We start from the raw sequence: 16,498 nt of genomic DNA, 5'->3' as shown, positions 1-16,498 counted from the left end.
GATAGTTCAAAACTGCAGCCCTTCTGGGGGTCGTGCTGCCTGTGAAGGTTAGAGTGGCTGAAAGATAGAAGACTTTGCCCCTTGTCTGTAAGATGCACTGAGACAGATGTTTTGCAGATATGATACTACTGCCTTTAGCGTAACTGTAAGGTATAATACTTGGGCTTCTGATTTACATCTTTGCAATGTTAGAGAACTTACAGATGCTTTTATTCACCAGGTAAAATGAAAAACTGGCCTTTTGAGAAGAGCTGCTGGGAGCTGTGACAAACCAAGAGGATTACTACACAGCTTCTGCAGATTCTCATCTAAGGTGTTGGCTCAGCCTTCCAGCAAGCATATGCTGAGGTGTGGGTGCAGCAGCCAAGGATGGAAGTGCTACGCCGTTCCTCAGTCTTTGCTGCAGAGGTGATGGAGGTTTTTGACAGGTCTCCCACTGACAAGGAGCTTGTGTCCCAAGCCAAGGCTCTCTGCAGAGACTACATAAATTCGAGGTTAATTCGAGCAGGTGTCAGCTGGAGCAAACCTGAGTACAATGCACCAGTGCCTGGCGGTAAGCTGGCTGAGGTGTCCACCATACTGCTGCGACTAGGTAGGTCCCTGCGAGTATGGGTGGGAAATGAAACTATAGGGAGCAATTCAGACCAGACTAAGATTTCTGGAACTGATGAGTGCCAAGAGTCTTTTCATGTGGCGATATAGAGGTTTTTCTTCTCTGCTTTGGGCATTTAGGTTTGGTTTTGGCGATCTTCCCTAAACAGCTCCTTTACTTGCATTTCCTCAGTCCCTTGGAGCATGGCTCAGCACAGTGTTTTGCAGAGCTACTTTTTTCTGAGGACTTGCAACAACTTAAAAGCATGAAGCAGTCCGAGAAAGCCCAACAGCAAACTAATTTTATCTGCATAAGACTCCACCTGTGTAACAGTTTTCACAGTAATTTCAGTAGTCTTTCTCAGCTTGGCATTTTAACAGGTCTTTCAGTGTTTTCTCCAGACGCAGGTGACTTGGCTGCCGTGACGCAACCCAAGCTGGTGTCTAGTAGAGTACTGCTACCTCTAGACTTGGGCTTCATCAGTTGCTCGCCCAGCTGCAAGGACATTTAATTTGGGAGTAGTTGCTTAGACGGTGTGTGTTGGAGATTTTATAAAAGCTGCTTTTCAATGACAGTGTGTTGACAGTGTGTTTAATTTTCCTTTGCCTACCTTAATCATTCAGCAAGACCTGAGTTTTCTTGCTTTTTGTTGGAGCAAGGAGGAGTTAGCTGATGTTGCCTGGCATACACTGAAATTCAGTGCCCAAACTAGCCAGCTCCCCTCGTGGCCAGGTGACTCCCAGGGCTTCAGGGAGAGCGATTTGAAGGTTATGCCTGTAGGCTGCTACATGAAGACAAGCTCTGGAGTTGTGCTTGTACCAGGAGCATCCTCTAAATGCTGACAATTGCCTGGCCTTTTGCTTAATGTTTTAGCCTCCTGTGTGCTCAAGTCTAGCCCTTTGTCTTTTGGGATCCCAACACCCTCATTCTTGGAAGTTGCTTCCAACATCCCTGTTTGCCTGGAGGCTGGTATATTAGTTCACATCTGGCTTGGAAACTACCACTAGCATTTGCATCTGATTTAATTACATCAAAGTTCAAATAAGTCTGGTGAAGTAACCTTTAGCTAGGCCTAAAAAACTCAGGACCAGGCTGGTCTCCCTACTTTCTCCCCTTTCTTTCTACTTCTGTTTGATATTATCCCAAATTTCTTTTTAAGGCATAGCTGCTTCTTTTTACTGACTTTTTTTTTCATTCATTCTTTTTCACGTTTTCTCTTCTATGCTGACTTCTATTTTTGTTTCCAGTAGTTGTTTGGTCTTTGTTGTTTTTTTGTTGTTGTTCTGTCAATCTCACTGCCTCTTTGTCCTCCATTTCTTCTGTGCTTGGATTGGGGGTTGAGATTTGTTTGCTCTCAACCAGATCTTCTGTGGGTGGCCAGGAGCATGTTAAAGGGCAAGCAGGTGGCAGACTGGATCTGAAGGCGTCTCCTGGATGACTCTCCTGTTACTTATTCATGTCCAGATGGAAAGATTTGGCTGATAGTCCCAGGAACTTGGCGATTCTCTGAGCAAATCTGGAGAGCGCCATGCGGTACCCATGCAACAAGAAGGGTGAGGAGTCCTCCTTGTTGGGATGAAGAGTTGTTTGTGTCTTGTTCAGAAACTCCGCCTGCCACATGGCCTATCTGATTTATCTGAACTTGTCTCTTCTGTGGCCAAGACCCAGGCAAGTGCCCTTTCACCACTGCATTGAGCTTCTGCATTGCGGGAACTGTCACTGCTGCCCTACTTGTTCCTCCATGATTACTGGAAGAAGGAGGAGAAGCACAGAAATTGCTCTAAGTGTTACAAAGTGTGCAGTTGGGCATCTGAACATGGACACCAAAGACTGCCAAGAATGTAATGTGCTGCTGGAGAGGTCCTGGAACTGCCGGGGCAGGGAGTCTCCATGAGCCTGGGACTGCTTTCCTTTCTTTTCTTCCCCTGCCTGCTTTTGTCTGCACTGTGCATTGCTGCAGGGCAGGGCCCACTATAGCAGCATGTGTGCCTCCAACCAAAACCTGATCTCATCTGGGGCCTCCAGGCACTGCTTGTTAAAAGCTGTCACAGTGGCAGGCTACCAAGTGCTGATCCCAGCCTCCCATGCCTCCCTCTCAGCTACCCACAGGCAGGGCTATCCCCGTTTCCTTGCATTTACAGGGAAGCCTGTGCACTCCTTGTGAGGAGAAAACAGCTGTTGAGTCAGGCAAGTAATGTTCCCTCTTATCAGGGCTGACCATGTGTTGGCAGGGTTTCCTCTTGCCATCAGATTGTGTGGGGCAATCCCCCACACACAAGGGGCCCAGAGAGCTTGTCTGTGGAATTCTGTAGAGCTGGGCTTTGCCCGTGCTGTGCTGAGTGCAAGTGACCAGTCAGATGAATTTAAGGTCCAGTAGCTAATGACTCTAAAACAAGCTCCTGACTGGGGTGTCATCTTCCTTTTCAGTCCCCATCTAAATGAAATTTTCAGGAGGATCAGTTGCCCTCTGACTAGGGCAAGTCATCTGGGTCTTCCAGTAGGATGTCAAGCTGTTGCGACAGCTCTCCTCTTCTCCTGGGTGCTTCAGAGCACCCTTGTGCAGGAGAAGGACACAGAATGTCCTTCTAAATCTAAACCAAATAGAACTCTCCATGCACAGAGGGCCTTGGTCCCATGCAATGTTTGCATTGTGTAATGCTCCTACAGCGGCTGTGCAACCCTCACTAAGTATCTGTGAACGCCTATATAGAGATAAATCTATTGGAAACTGGGCTTTATTAATTCTACTGCTCAAAAATGGTTTGTTTTGCTACAGAGGAAAAGCTTTACTGCTGTTGCCCGAGCTCCATAACACAAACCTGGAAGGAGGTTCTCTGCTTGTCCTTGGTATTTCCATCTTGGTCTTCAAGGTAGTCTAACACCTCCAATCATTTCCCAGCTGGGGAGAAAACCAACCTGGATGTTAAAGCACATGTGTGTGTCAGGAACCTTGTTGCTGAGGAGTCAGCCAGGCAAATGAACACCTCTTTAACCATTTGGAGGAGAGAAAGAACTCCAGATAGTCACTCCAGATAGTGCCTGTGTGAGTGTAAAATAGCTGAGCTGATAGTCTCTTTGCTCAATTAATGTTCTGCAGCTCTGGGTGGATCCTTGGCTTTCATCAGCCTCCAGCATTCTTGAGTCACTCTCATCTTGAGGCTTTTTTGTACAAGTCTGATGGGGTGTTAAGAAAGGGTGTATCTCTCAAAATCTTACATAGATGTATGGGCCTCCTTTTCACTTCTGAAGAAAAATGAGATGGCTTTACTTATCTGAGGCCTGTTTCCTCTGTTGGAGCAAAGGCAGGCATCCAGCCTGGGAACATCATTTATATTGGGGATCCCTGCAGCCACACCACTGGTAACATGGCCACTGCCTGTCCCCACTCCCTCTAGAAGTCCCAGGCACAGGCAATATTAGGAAAGCAGGGTGCAGGTGTCAGGGGGTTGCATCTAAATGACCCTAAGCATTCTGCTGCCTGTTTAAAATAAGGAGGAGCTGGGGTTAAGTCTCTTTGGCTGGAGGAGTATGTGGGGTGGCCCCAGCTGTAATTCCTGCATTGTGAGAGCAGGACTTGTTGTACTGTGTGCTGACTCCTGACTGTTTGTTTCCAGGGGATGAGCTGGAATACATTCGCCCCAACGTCTACCGGAATATTGCCCGCCAATTGAACATCTCACTGCACTCAGAAACAGTGGTGACAGACGCCTTCCTGGCAGTAGCTGCGCAGATTTTCACCGCAGGTACTGTGCCCTGACAGATATGCAGACAGGGCTGGGCAGAAAGGAACAGGATGGAGCCACCTATCTCAGAGAAGGCATGTTTCTGGGATGGCCTGCAAGGTGGGGCATGGTTTCTGAAAGGGCTGTGGGCAGTTTGGCAGTGTGCCCTGCTTTAATGATTTAATGGGAGCTCCTCTATGCTCTGTTGTTATGGCAGGGAAATGCCCTGTTTTATTATATCCTCCTGGCAGGTTCTCGCTCATTCTAGAAGGCATCTCCTGCCCTTCCTCATTAGGAGGTGGTGTTACCTCATTGCACAGGGAGGTCACTCATTCCAAGCTCCTTTGCTCACCATTGGCAACTGGAGAAGATTCATTACATGGGAGTCTCCCTTGTTCCAGTTCACGCTGCTGATGCTGGAAGCCAGAACCAACTCATCACAAGGGAGTTCCTCTCTTTCTGGCTTCCTTTTCCCCAGCAGTAGCCAGAACTGCAATGGAACCTGCTGCTTCCAGTTGTTGCTTCTCCTTTCTCATACTCGGAGAGACAGGAGCCTCAGCCCTTGAGGCTAGCTGTTCCAGACAAGCAGGTGCTTTGAGCTTTCTCACTGCTTAGATGTGACTGTTCTTCTGCTTTTGTTTGACTGGTCCCAGAGACGATTGTCAAAATCGTGTCACAGCACAGTCTGTGCTTTGTTCCTGTGAGGGAACCTCAGCCTCCTTAATAACAGTCCCTGCCTGCGACTGGGAATGCAATCTGGGGGAATCAAGGGAAGAGAAATGTTTTAGGTGGAGATTTATGTCAGGCAAGTCCTGACACAGTTAGTAGGTTTTCTGTAGTGTGTCTTGTTGTGTTGTCCATGGAAGTAGATGTTAGAGACTGGAAACAAAAAAACAACAACCAAACAAAAAAACCCACAAGACAGCTGCTTGCTAACAGCATTGTAGTGTGAAAACACTGGATCCAGTGACATTGACCTGGGAAGTGTCACAGGAGGCAGTGATTCTTATTACTTTGGGAGTAGTTGGTACAGAATAGAAGTCCAGGTTTCTGTTGTACTTTCAAATAGGCTTCCTCACTCAAAACCTTTTTATCTTCACAATCAGCTATGCATCTTTATGTGTATGAACTGCATGGGAACCACTGACCTGCTAGAGAAGCCCCGTACTGACATCCTGGACTTCAGATCTGAAGTGTGTTGTGATGGAAAGCACAGGTCCTCTCCAGAATCACAACAAATGGCAAAATAGATCTCTCAGAGAGAATGCAAAAGCATGGCTCCCAGCAGGTCTAGTAGGGCAGATTTACTCCCCAGATCAGGGAAACTGAAGCTGTGCCATAAGAAATGGATGGAATTGGATTCTGTAGCTAGTACTACAGCCCTTGGCATCCTCTCAGAGCATGCCTGGAATGCAGATTGCCTTTGCACTGGGCTGGCTTGGGAGGCCATATGGGCTCAGAAAGCAAGAGCTGGGCAAGTATGGCAGGAATGTCTGAGTGTGGCTGTGTTCAAAGTGCAGGTGCCTTGTCTTGTCGCTTAATATTGAGCTTTACTTGCGTCAAGGCTTACAGAAAAACAAAGGTCAAGTTTGCAGGCTCAGGTATTTGTATTGCAGGTAAGTAGGTTATCCTCTTAGATGACTATAGCTGACTACATCAGAACTGGCATACCTCCAAAGCTGAAGTGACACAGGGAATTAAGCCAGAAAGGTGGATGGCTGTAGGTGGAGCAGACTGTGCATGCTGCTATGCTGCACAAATGTAATACTGGGGAGAAAGCCCTGCTGGCACTGGGAGTCCTGCTCTCACCAATGTATCTTGACAGATTCATTCAGAGCTGCATTTTTTGGTGGTGTTTAATTTCTCAGCTCAGGAGTCAAGGGAAAAGTGTGGATGGTTTAAAATGTTTTTTTGAAGGTAAAGCTAGAAATTGTAACTCTTGGTTTTAAACTTGGGGTTTTCAGGGTAGTAAGAATGGGATCTGGACTCATCCCTTTGAGGCTGGCAATGCTAGAGGCTTTGGGAACATGGTAGAAGCCCAGGCTCAAGCTCTGTTACTAGTGCTGCCCCTTGTCTGGGGACGCTGTGCTGCATAAATGGCTGGCAGTTGGCTGGCTGCACAGGAGGTGGATTCAAACCTTCCCGGTGATCTGTATGCTCCATTTTTTCTTCTTTCTCATCTCTGCCTCAGAGCAACTAACCGGATAACCTGTGAGCGTGAAGCTGGGCTTGTGTATTCAATTGCTTTTAGCAATTCTTCGTTGTAATTTCTCTTGCTAGAAGGCTGCTGAGTGGCAGAGGGGGAGGAGTTTGCTGATTTTTAACATTCCTGGATCCCAACTGCAGTCTCAAGACTCAGCATTTAATGCCAAATCCAGCAAATCAGAGTTGGCTGTGGCAGCCAGACGTTCATTCCTATTTTTTTTCATAGTTCAGAGGAAAGAGTCTCTTATTGAGCAAAGGAAACCAGAGACTCAAGTGCAGCCTGAGTTTTTTGTGCCAATTGCCAACAGCTAAAGCATCTCAGCCTGTTTTTCACTGTCCAGTTTATTAAGAAAACAGCTACAGTCTGACACTGCAGTGCCTAGACAGTCTGGGGAGCCCCATTTTTCACTTGCAATGCCTTTCCAGCAAGGGAGTGGGGGATTTTGACCCTACCTTGCTGGAGAGGTTTTCTCCTTAATCTTTTACATGGCCTTCTTCCACACTCTGGTCTGGTTTTGAGTCTTCACACCGTAGTTCTGGCTGTGCTCACTTCCTGTCCACACTGTCTGCAAGTCTTGACTAAGAACAATCCCTAGATGGACCTCTCAAGAAGGCAAGACATCTGACATCTTTGTTGGTCCTACTGCCTGGGTACATTGTGCCATATTCAACTTTAGAGCATTGCCTGTTTCAGTTATCTCAGGTTTGGCTTTTCTCTGGTGTAGCAAGGACAGGTGTTAGCAATTGAATCCCAGTTACAGCAAGATTAACAGCTGAGAATATAGGCAGAAGGCGAGCAGGTCACAGAGCATGGTAAGGCTCAAGCTGTATTTTGCTTTCCTGTTTCCATACAACCTGTTAGTCATTCAGGGTGAGGAGAGCCCATCTGTGTGGAGACTGGCACCACAGAGCCCTGACCTGCTTTGAATGTTGAAGGGTCTGCAGCAGCATCACCTCTGTGACAATACCACTGATTCTGGTGTGTGGTCCAAAGCTGCTCTGCAGCCAGCAGGAGACTTTCCACTGACTTTAACAGGCTTTGAATTGGGGCCTGGCTGAGCTGGCATTTACATTAGCTGTTTAAGTAAATCCCAGAAGGCAGGGGTCACTTGGTGGAAAAACAGAAGAAGAAAAGGGAGACGCATTTTCCTTTCCTAAAGGAAACAGTTTCCTCCAGTTGGTAAGAGCTGCTAGGCACGAGGCCTACCTCAAAGCTTTCATCCTGGTTTTGTATTGTTTTAGGCGCTCATAAGTTTTTAATCAAGAGTGCTCGGGCTGAAGTGAACCCCGTACAACAGGGATGCATGGTTAATGGGTTCTAGGGAGAAAATACTTTCCCTTGCAGGAGCAAATGCTGTTAGAAATCCATCCCACTGCTTCCTCATCGCTTATGCCTTATGAGTTGAGCTTCTTGCCTTGTGCACGTCCTTCTTGGCTTCTTTCTCTCCACCAGACAAAAGTATCTTGTGTCTGGCTGTATCCTCCCAGATGTTGAAATGTAGCACTTGATCATGTTTCTCTTAGTTAAAGTTAGGCTTTGATGCTGAGTGGAGCAGAGGGAAGTTTATTTGAGTAACCTTGGATAGTGTGGTGCTCTGAGACTGCACAGTCATGTCTCATGGCTTCTTGAGCTCTCCCCTGGGGCAGGCAAGCTGGTGCGCAGCAGGAACACTTTCAAGAGCGGTCCTCTCCTGCTAATTCATTTTCCCATGGGCTCACCAGTGTTTTACATACCTTCAGCTCCGTGATTGGCCTTGAGTCTGCAACTTGTATTTTTTAAAATGCCTTCTAAGCAGCTTTTCATATTTTCCATGTCCTTTTGTTTCATCTCTGTGAGCAGAAGTTTCAGAGCTTTCTCTGTTTTGATCACTCCTTTCTGGAACAGTTTTCCATTCCCTCTTGTCGTTAGCTCCTGTGCATGCTAGTCCACACAGTGGGAAGCTGTGAATAGATTGTTTCTCTCGGTGATGAGTGCCTGTTTCACCCAATGTGTATGGCAGCCAGACCTTTTGAGGAATTTGGAGCACGACAATGTGTCTTCTCTGCTCATGTGTGCTGGCCAGATGCAATTCCAGCTTATGCTGAGGGATGCATCAAGCTAGTGTCACCTTGACCTTTACAGGGGGCAGAGGCACTGCCCTCCCAGTAGATTGTGCTCCTCTACCCCTGCCAAAGGAATCCTTGAGAGAGAAAAGTTAATGGAGCTGGTGTTCTGGAAAAGTGCAGATGGGGGCTGCTGTGGCCTGTTCCCCTGCCCTGCCTGGGGCTGGGTGGCTGTTGGAGCCCTCCTGGGGCAGAGGGACTGGCCACAAGCATGGCCCAGCTTTGGTCTAGAGCAGCTGTTAGAGGTGTCTGCTCTTCCCTTGCTTCAGGGCTCCCTTACAACATCTTGCGCGAACAAGAGCATAAGCTGTGCCCTGTTGTCTCGGGTGAGGAGCCCAGCCAGCCATCTCCATCTTCTGCCTCCAGCAGTGGCAAGAGGAGGTTCCATGCAGAGAAATCGTGTGAGGATTTCCTCCTCTACCACCCCTGTGGCCCAGCTCTGGGCTCTGTAGGTAACACGAAAAGCAGACTGAAAGATTGGTTTGACCCTTGTAGGCATGCTCTGTAAAGAGGAGGGTAATGGGAATAATACTGAGCCCTTCATATCCATCACCGTGATAAACATCAGGCAAAAATTTGCCCTCTTTCTGCTGTCCGTGTGAAAGGGACATGGGCTCTGTCCACGTGATGGGGAAGCGTTCACCTCGTGCAAATCCTGCAGCAAGCACCGCTATGTAGCAACCTTGGCAGAGAAGCCAGAGCTGAAGAGCTTTCTCTCCATCCTCCCTGGGAGGAGACACCTGGACTGACATGTCTGTAGAGCAAACTGCTTTCCTGTGTATTAAGGAAATCATGGGTCTATTGAGCCTTTATCTTTCATAAGTTGTGGATAAACTTTTCTTCTGTTGGAAAGAGAAACTTGGGTTTAAAACAAAGTTAATCAAGACTGCAGCTGTCTTTCTCTACCAGGGTGGCCTCAGTCTCCTGTCAGTCTTAGTTACTGCCATGTAAATATCTCAAAGCTACTGGACTTGCTTCAGATACTTAAGAAAGAGTGCTGTCACTAAAAGCTTGGGAATAAGCCAGTGAACTCTTCCCTGGAATTTTGGGTAACTTTGGTACATGTAACTCAAGATGCAAAGAGCTACATTTCTGCAGGGATGGAGAACAGCAAAAACTGTCTTACACTAAAGCTGAGTATAAGCCAGCTGAGGGTCTGGTCCAGGAGATTGTGGTCAGCAAGAGGTAACCCCTCGAAGCCTCTTCATTGGGTGGAGAGGTATTGTCCTGCAACAGGACAGCCTCTTTCTTGCCAGGAGAGCCCTCTGTCTAGTATTTTCTCATGTGGTTTCATAGCCTCTTCCTGGCTTGTTTTGTTGGCTGTCATGGTGACACGCAATGTGAGACAGACAGATAAATAGTGTGAATACCACACAGGCAGTGAACTTCCTGAGTGACAGCTCTGGGGAAGGGACACCACAGAGCCTACTCAGAATATAAAATCAGAATGAGAATAACAGCCAATTTAGCTATATTAATAACTTCCTCTGATCTTGGAGGTAGTGCTGGTGAAGGACAGAGTATCACAGAGACTCTGAGCTACTGCTGTTACTGTTGATACAGAGCCTCACAAAAGGATCATCTGTAGATTTTGATCTCATATCAGTCACGAGTGAAAAATGGCTTTTTTGGAACACTGAATGGATTTTCTTCAGTCTAACAAGCCATTTCTGTGGCTGACATTTGAACAGTTTCTCTAAAGTTTAGTACTTTTTCATTAAAAAAAAAAAAAGCAATTCCTGTAAGTGTTAGTGTGGGTGTCCCTTTTGAGGCACTAAGTGGAAGGATTGTGGAAATGCTCTGAAACCTGCACGTATTGTAAAGGAATGTGGAGAGCTCTGCTGCGGTGTGAACAGGCGTGAGGAGTCTGGAGGTCCATCCTGGAGAGATGGGTTGGGGTGCCTGGAGATCTGGGAGTGAGATGCAGGAAAGAGGGAGACTCTTCTCTTCGTTTAAATTGTATTTAAGGGTTTACTTTCTTAGCAGATAGATTGCTGAGCACATCCAGTTTCCTGATTGTGTGTTTAACCCCTTCTGGTCCTTAGATCTTGTGACTGAACTAATCTTTCCTTCCTCTTACCTGTTTTCTTTCTTGTTGCAACCCAGCAAGAACAGTTTTGTGTGGTTTTTAAATAATGAAACTTCACCTGGCTTCTGGCTGTGTTTGGGAGAGACCTTGGACAGACTCCATAGAGACCTCACACTGTAAAATACTTCACAGTATGCTTGTCAAATACTGCTATTCCAGATAATAAAGTAAGGGGAGGAATTAAACTTCCTGGTGGATCCAAAGGAAGTCCACATGCCATTGTGCTGTGGTACTTCTTCTGCATGGGTGCAGAAGGGTTGCGTTTTCAGGTCACTGGTCCTGACAAAAGCCTGATGAGGGACTGCTGGCTGCAATGTTTAAGCATGGAAAATGTATGCCCAGTGGTGCTGGCAAAGTGCAGGGGAGACCCAGGGAGGTTGGCTGGCACCCAGAACTGAGCTTGAGAGCTTATCGCTAGCCTTAACAGGAAGATGACTGCTGCTGGGACAACTTCCATGGAGCATTCACTGCTGGCAGGTCAGCCTAGCAGGAAGGCTGTTTTCTGGGAGATTAGATAACTGACTGACACTCTGTCGCTGCACTGCCTTCAGTGAGATAGGATATGCAATGTTAAGTATTGTAGGCAGAGTGGCCAAATTCTTGAAGCTACCTGGTTTTCAAGTGGAGATTGAGGCATACTCCTTACATCAAGGAGGACACCAACCCTCTTGGCCCTGTAGCTTTGCCTGCCTTTTTTGCTCTTGTGTCATGGTAGACTGAAGATGCTTATCTCACATGTGCTTTGTGTGCCACATTGGAACAGTCTCCTCTGATCTAGAAAAAAACAGGAACATTTTGTCTAAAGGGTGTTTAATAGTTGCGCTGGTGACAAAAGCCCCACGTTGCTCATACTCTCTGAATTCAATTGCCTCCTGTGCAGCATGTGCATGGCTGAGAGTTAATGGCAATATAAACCATGGTGGTGCACATCTTCCCTATTTGGTGATGCCTTTGGTCTGCTTTCTCCAAAGCTGTGCACCCAGTGCTGAGAGGGGGTCAAAGCATGCCCAGGTCAGATCATTTAATTCTGCTCTTCCAAGTGGAGAGTTTGCCCCAGTCCTGGTCCCGTAGTATTTTGTTTCCCCCATGGTGGAGAGCATGCAGAACTGTGGCTGCACCTGAACTCAGAGCTGCATGCATGCAGTGTGGGCACATGTAATGAAGGAGAGCTGTTTCCCTTGATTATTCAAGACTGAGCTATGTGCGCATGTGTAAATCTGAATGACTTTCCTTCTTTTCATAGGCATAACGTGGGGCAAGGTGGTGTCTCTCTATGCTGTGGCAGCTGGGCTGGCAGTGGACTGTGTGCGGCATGCACAGCCAGCCATGGTTCACACCATCGTAGACTGCCTAGGAGAGTTTGTCCGCAAGACCTTGGTGACATGGCTGAAAAGGAGAGGAGGCTGGGTAAGAGATGCTGTCTGATCAAGCTTGCTTCCACACATGCAGACCAGAAAATATCCTGATTAATGAAAGTGAGAGTGCCCCCACTGCAGCTTTATGCAGAAAACCATTGAATGAGATTCTCTTCACTGTCCTGCTTACACCTGTGCTAAACTCCATACAGCTCTCTTACTGCTTCATGGTCCCATCCTCGACAACATCAGCTATTCTGGTCCTCAGCTTCCTGTGTAGCTGTGCCAGACTAATTCAGTCCTGACCCACCAGGACCTCTTCTGTTCCTGACCTGAACATCTCTGGAGCTGCCAGCCAGTCATAGCAGGAGACTGTAAACAGGGGTCATTCTCTTGGGCAGCTGTTTTCTAGAAACTGAAAAAAATGAGGCCTGCCAACTTAATTCCCCTTTCACCTGCCCCACAGTTCTCCAAGTCAAAGCTTAGTATATTAGTGTGACTTGCCAGTGTAAGGAATTTTAGAGGGCTATTAAAACCTGGTAGTTTGTGCCATTCCCTGACCTGACCCTGATGATGCTTCTTCTGATGTAGCTCAAATTGTAGCACACTTATGCTTTGAAGGGCACTCATAGCACCCATCGACAGTGGGAGGGCTCGTGGCTCTGTCACTGTCCTGCTCTGAGACTGTGGGTAAGGCACGGTGCTGCTCTGCATTGGAGTGTGGCTCCATGTCATATGGCTTTAAGCATCTGATTTCTTTGGTTCTCTCTATATGCAACAGGAAATAGAATGCTCCTGTGGAGGATGGTTCAGAGTAAGAGCTTTAGTTTGGTGCTGTGGAATAACCAGACACCTTTCTAGTGACTGCCCCAGGAGACTGAGATGACTGGTTGACTATGTTAGCAGTTGGCAGCTGGGTGATGTACACACGTATCAGGGTCTCAGTGCCTTTCTGGCAGGGATGTAGATACTCCTTGGAGCGATACAGGCAAAAGCGCTTTGGTGTACTGCCTGGCAGATGCTGCCTGGAGCTAAATATTGCCATATGACACCACTGAGCTCATGGGACATCTTGTTCCCAAGGCATGTACTCTTTCCAAACTGAGCCACAGCAGCAAATTCCCTCCTTTCCTAGAGGTGGTATTTATTCCTGAGCTGTCAGGAAATAGTCAGGCTCCCCATCCCGCACAGACCCGCAAAGAGGGGGATGTCTTTTTCCAAACTGAGCATTGCTCGTCTGTGCTGAGACTTCCCAAGTGTGCCTGTAGCTGATTCAGTTGCCTAGTTTCTCCAGGAGTGAAGGCACCTTTTTGATGAAGGGCAACTGGAAAAGGAGTGTTGTTCTGATTTTGAATCCCTTGTATTTACTAAGTGTCATTGCCACCTTAAATCATCCCTGCCCTCTCTCAAACTGTGTGACCTTGAGGCCAACTGAGTCAGGGAACTGTTTGGTTGGGTTGAAAAGTGACCTTTGATTTGAATGCCCTGATCTGTTTCATTTTGTGTTCGCACAAATAATTGTGCCGAGGTAGGTGAAGAGGATATCCTGGGAAAGCGACTGATTAAGTAGCACTGTTCCTGCCTGTGAAATCCCTGCCTTAGTATCACTTGAGGCTTACTTTAACTGGTTACCTGTAGAGCTGGTTGAAATGTATTCTCTGAAACAATTTTTCCTTTGGAAAAAATCCAGCTTCGTTAAAAGTGAAATGTTGCATCGGAATGTGTCTCCTCCTAGTTTCCAACTAATTTTTTTCTTTGTTTTGGTAAAACATGCATGTTCTGAAAAGTTAGCATCTTGTTTTAATTTTTGTGTTACATTATTAGAGTTCAAAACAGGGTGTTTCGATAGTTCCAAATGGGTATTTTTGGAAAGTTTGTTGCATAGCAAACAAGCCACAAAACCCATCCCCAGACCAGAAATGGTTCTTTGCAGCTGAGGAGATAAGTCCTGTCCGCTGTTAGCTCCTTCTGCCGATCATCCCTCTTTGGATGGCCAGCACATTTCTATTGGAGTTGCTGAACCTAGATGGCTTGCTCTTGGGATCTGGCCCTAAGAAAGGGAAGCCAATCTCACTGCCTCCAGTCAAACACAACAACTGTAAAAGCTGCTGGGTTGTACTGATTACGGCCTGTCTCCAGTGCCCTTATCAGCAATTTTGGGCTGCAACAAGGAGATATTTTCCCTCTAGAAATGAGTGGTTCCTTCAGCCTGGGGAAAGGCTGCTAATCCTCTTGCCATCTTGTGCTGTGTTTCCCTGAATGTTCTTCCTCTTGATCTAGGCACTGCAGCATGAAATTTCGCAGCCTTGTTCACAAATGGGCCAGATGAAACAGCTCTTTAGTGGGGACCCTTTCATCTGCTGCCTGACCTAGCTGGTTGTTAGTTTGTCTTGGCATGGAGTCCTTGTTTCCCCTGTGCACATGGCCCCTGTCTCTTATGCATCAGCTCAGGCTGAGGCTGCCAAGAGGAACCACTGTCCTCCAAGCTGTTTCAGAAAAGCCACCGTGGAGATCTTGGAAAGGCATTTGAAACTCTCCACTCAGCAGTAGGTTCCCATACTGCTTCCACAGGGTGGAGAAAGACCCTACCCCTCAAAGCCCAACCCAAAACAAACCTCTTAGGAGAAACAAGAAATCTTTAACCCTTTGAGGCATCATCTCACCCTGGGGAGAGTTTGCAGCCTCAGCAGTGGCTTTACAGTAGAATAGAAAGATTATTTTTTTTTAGCAGCTGTTACATATATTTGCTACAAAGAAAAGCATGTGACTTGAACTTGTTTGAATAATTCACAAGCGAAGATCAAACTGCCACTGCAACAGTTTATCAGTGCCTCACAAGACTCAAAGTCCTGTTTTATTAAGTAGCTTTGAAATTTTCAATTCCAGTGCCTTATCAAGTATGCTTTATGGATAACAATAGCTAAGGCAATTGTTAAACAACTGAGCAATTTTGTTTATCTAAGCAAGCACCATACATATTTGTAAGTGCTTCTGACTGCAGCTCCTCTTGATTAGCTGCAGTGAGGTCATTGCTTTTGGTAGGGCATAGCATAGCTTTAAGTAGTTCACACTTTCTCATCTGGAAGTTAACCTTCTGCAGCTATAATCAACCCGATGTGCATATTTGGGCGTTGTACTTGTTCACATGAGGCACTAAAGCCCTTCAGAGCTGAAGTTTCTTATTGATCAGCTACTCTAATATCTGAAATCATGTTCAGACAGGTACCTGCACGTCATGACTTCTTCTGATTAAAGAGACAGCTTGACACAGCTGTGTTTTAAATAGGACACCATGCCGGTCCCTAAAATTGGACAGGCTGAATCAGTTCAGACTTTTTTCAAATGCAAATAAGGTGAGTTTGCTAAGCCATCACAGAAAGCATTTAGGCAGACCCATTTTACTTTCCTCCACAATACAGATAAAGTATAAAAAAACCCCTATAACCACTGGTACTACATTGCAGCATGTTCTGTTATGTGCTATCTTGGCTGCTTGCTACGTTTGCTTGTGCTTTTGTAGCTATAGGCAACAGCACTTCCACACCTTCATGTTCAGCCTCAGGAGCACCCCATGTGCTGATTCAGCTTCCTTCTGTCATCCTGTTTCTTACCATCTTTGCGTGCCTGTATTCATTCCTCCTGCAATCTCTACTTGTCAGTTACTCGTGGGCTCAGCATCTCCTAATGCTCCCCGGAGAACAGCGGTGTGGGGTGATTCAGCGTGCCAGCCTTTCAGACTTCCTTGTGAGGGAGGAACTGCTGGAGCTGCATGGGAGGCTGTTGAGGCTGCTGTCAACAGACCTTTGGTCTGTAGATGACGGTGGAGTCTGTTAATGTGGCTGTACTCACTAACGGGGGATTTTTCCCTTCAATCCCCCTTTTGTTTTCTTCCAATTATTTACCAAGGTCGGTCAGGTAAGGCTCACCCATGTCTTGAACACAGGTGGAAATACTGGAAAAGATCATTGGAGTATTCAGCAGCTCTTGTGTCTCATTTTATGGGAGGAACATTTCAGGATTGAGAGTCTGACTTCCCTTTGCTTGGTCAATGAGAGACTTGTGTCAGAAGGCAAGCTTGGAATACTGCTGAGCTAAGCTTATAAAGAAAAAGCTTTTGGGGCTGATGAATATTTGCCCTCCTTGTGACCCATTTCTTGTTCACATTTGCCACCCAAAAGCCATTTCTGAAAGCCACATCAAGTTGATGTCCTAACGGTGCTCTCTCTGTTACAGAACTACAGTCCATATCTCCTTGTGCTAGGCTGATATTTAACCACAAACTCAATTATATTGCTGGCAGAACTTTGTTTCCCCCACCAGAATATGCAATTTTCTATCTACCTCTGTCCTGTTTGCTTCACCCTCTAGATATTTTCCACCTTCTCCCCTTGTCAGCTGAGATCCTGTCTTCATGAATTTGCTGGATTGTTGT

The 16,498-nt window shown here is 46.6% G+C and overlaps 1 protein-coding gene across 6 annotated transcripts in view; it reads left to right on the top strand.

The window, feature by feature from the left end:
- Positions 1–16,498, top strand: part of BOK (BCL2 family apoptosis regulator BOK) — a 58,824-nt gene that overhangs the window by 16,915 nt on the left and 25,411 nt on the right. For 4 of the 6 annotated variants that reach the window (XM_087740681.1, XM_087740683.1, XM_087740687.1 and 1 more), the window contains exons 4-6: positions 221–592; positions 4,207–4,335; positions 11,955–12,118. In XM_087740681.1, coding sequence (XP_087596807.1) covers positions 370–592; positions 4,207–4,335; positions 11,955–12,118 — 516 coding nt within the window. In that variant the 5' untranslated portion in view covers positions 221–369. The remainder of the gene's footprint in view (positions 1–220; positions 593–4,206; positions 4,336–11,954; positions 12,119–16,498) is intronic. The other 2 variants (XM_087740684.1, XM_087740686.1) reach the window with 2 other exon arrangements.

The sequence above is a fragment of the Nipponia nippon genome, unplaced genomic scaffold, assembly GCF_047370975.1.
Source record: "Nipponia nippon isolate SJK-2023a ecotype South Korea unplaced genomic scaffold, ASM4737097v1 scaffold_7, whole genome shotgun sequence".
NCBI lineage: Eukaryota > Metazoa > Chordata > Aves > Pelecaniformes > Threskiornithidae > Nipponia > Nipponia nippon.
The sequence above is the reverse complement of the archived record's forward strand: the minus strand, read 5'-3'. Positions and strand labels throughout refer to the sequence as shown.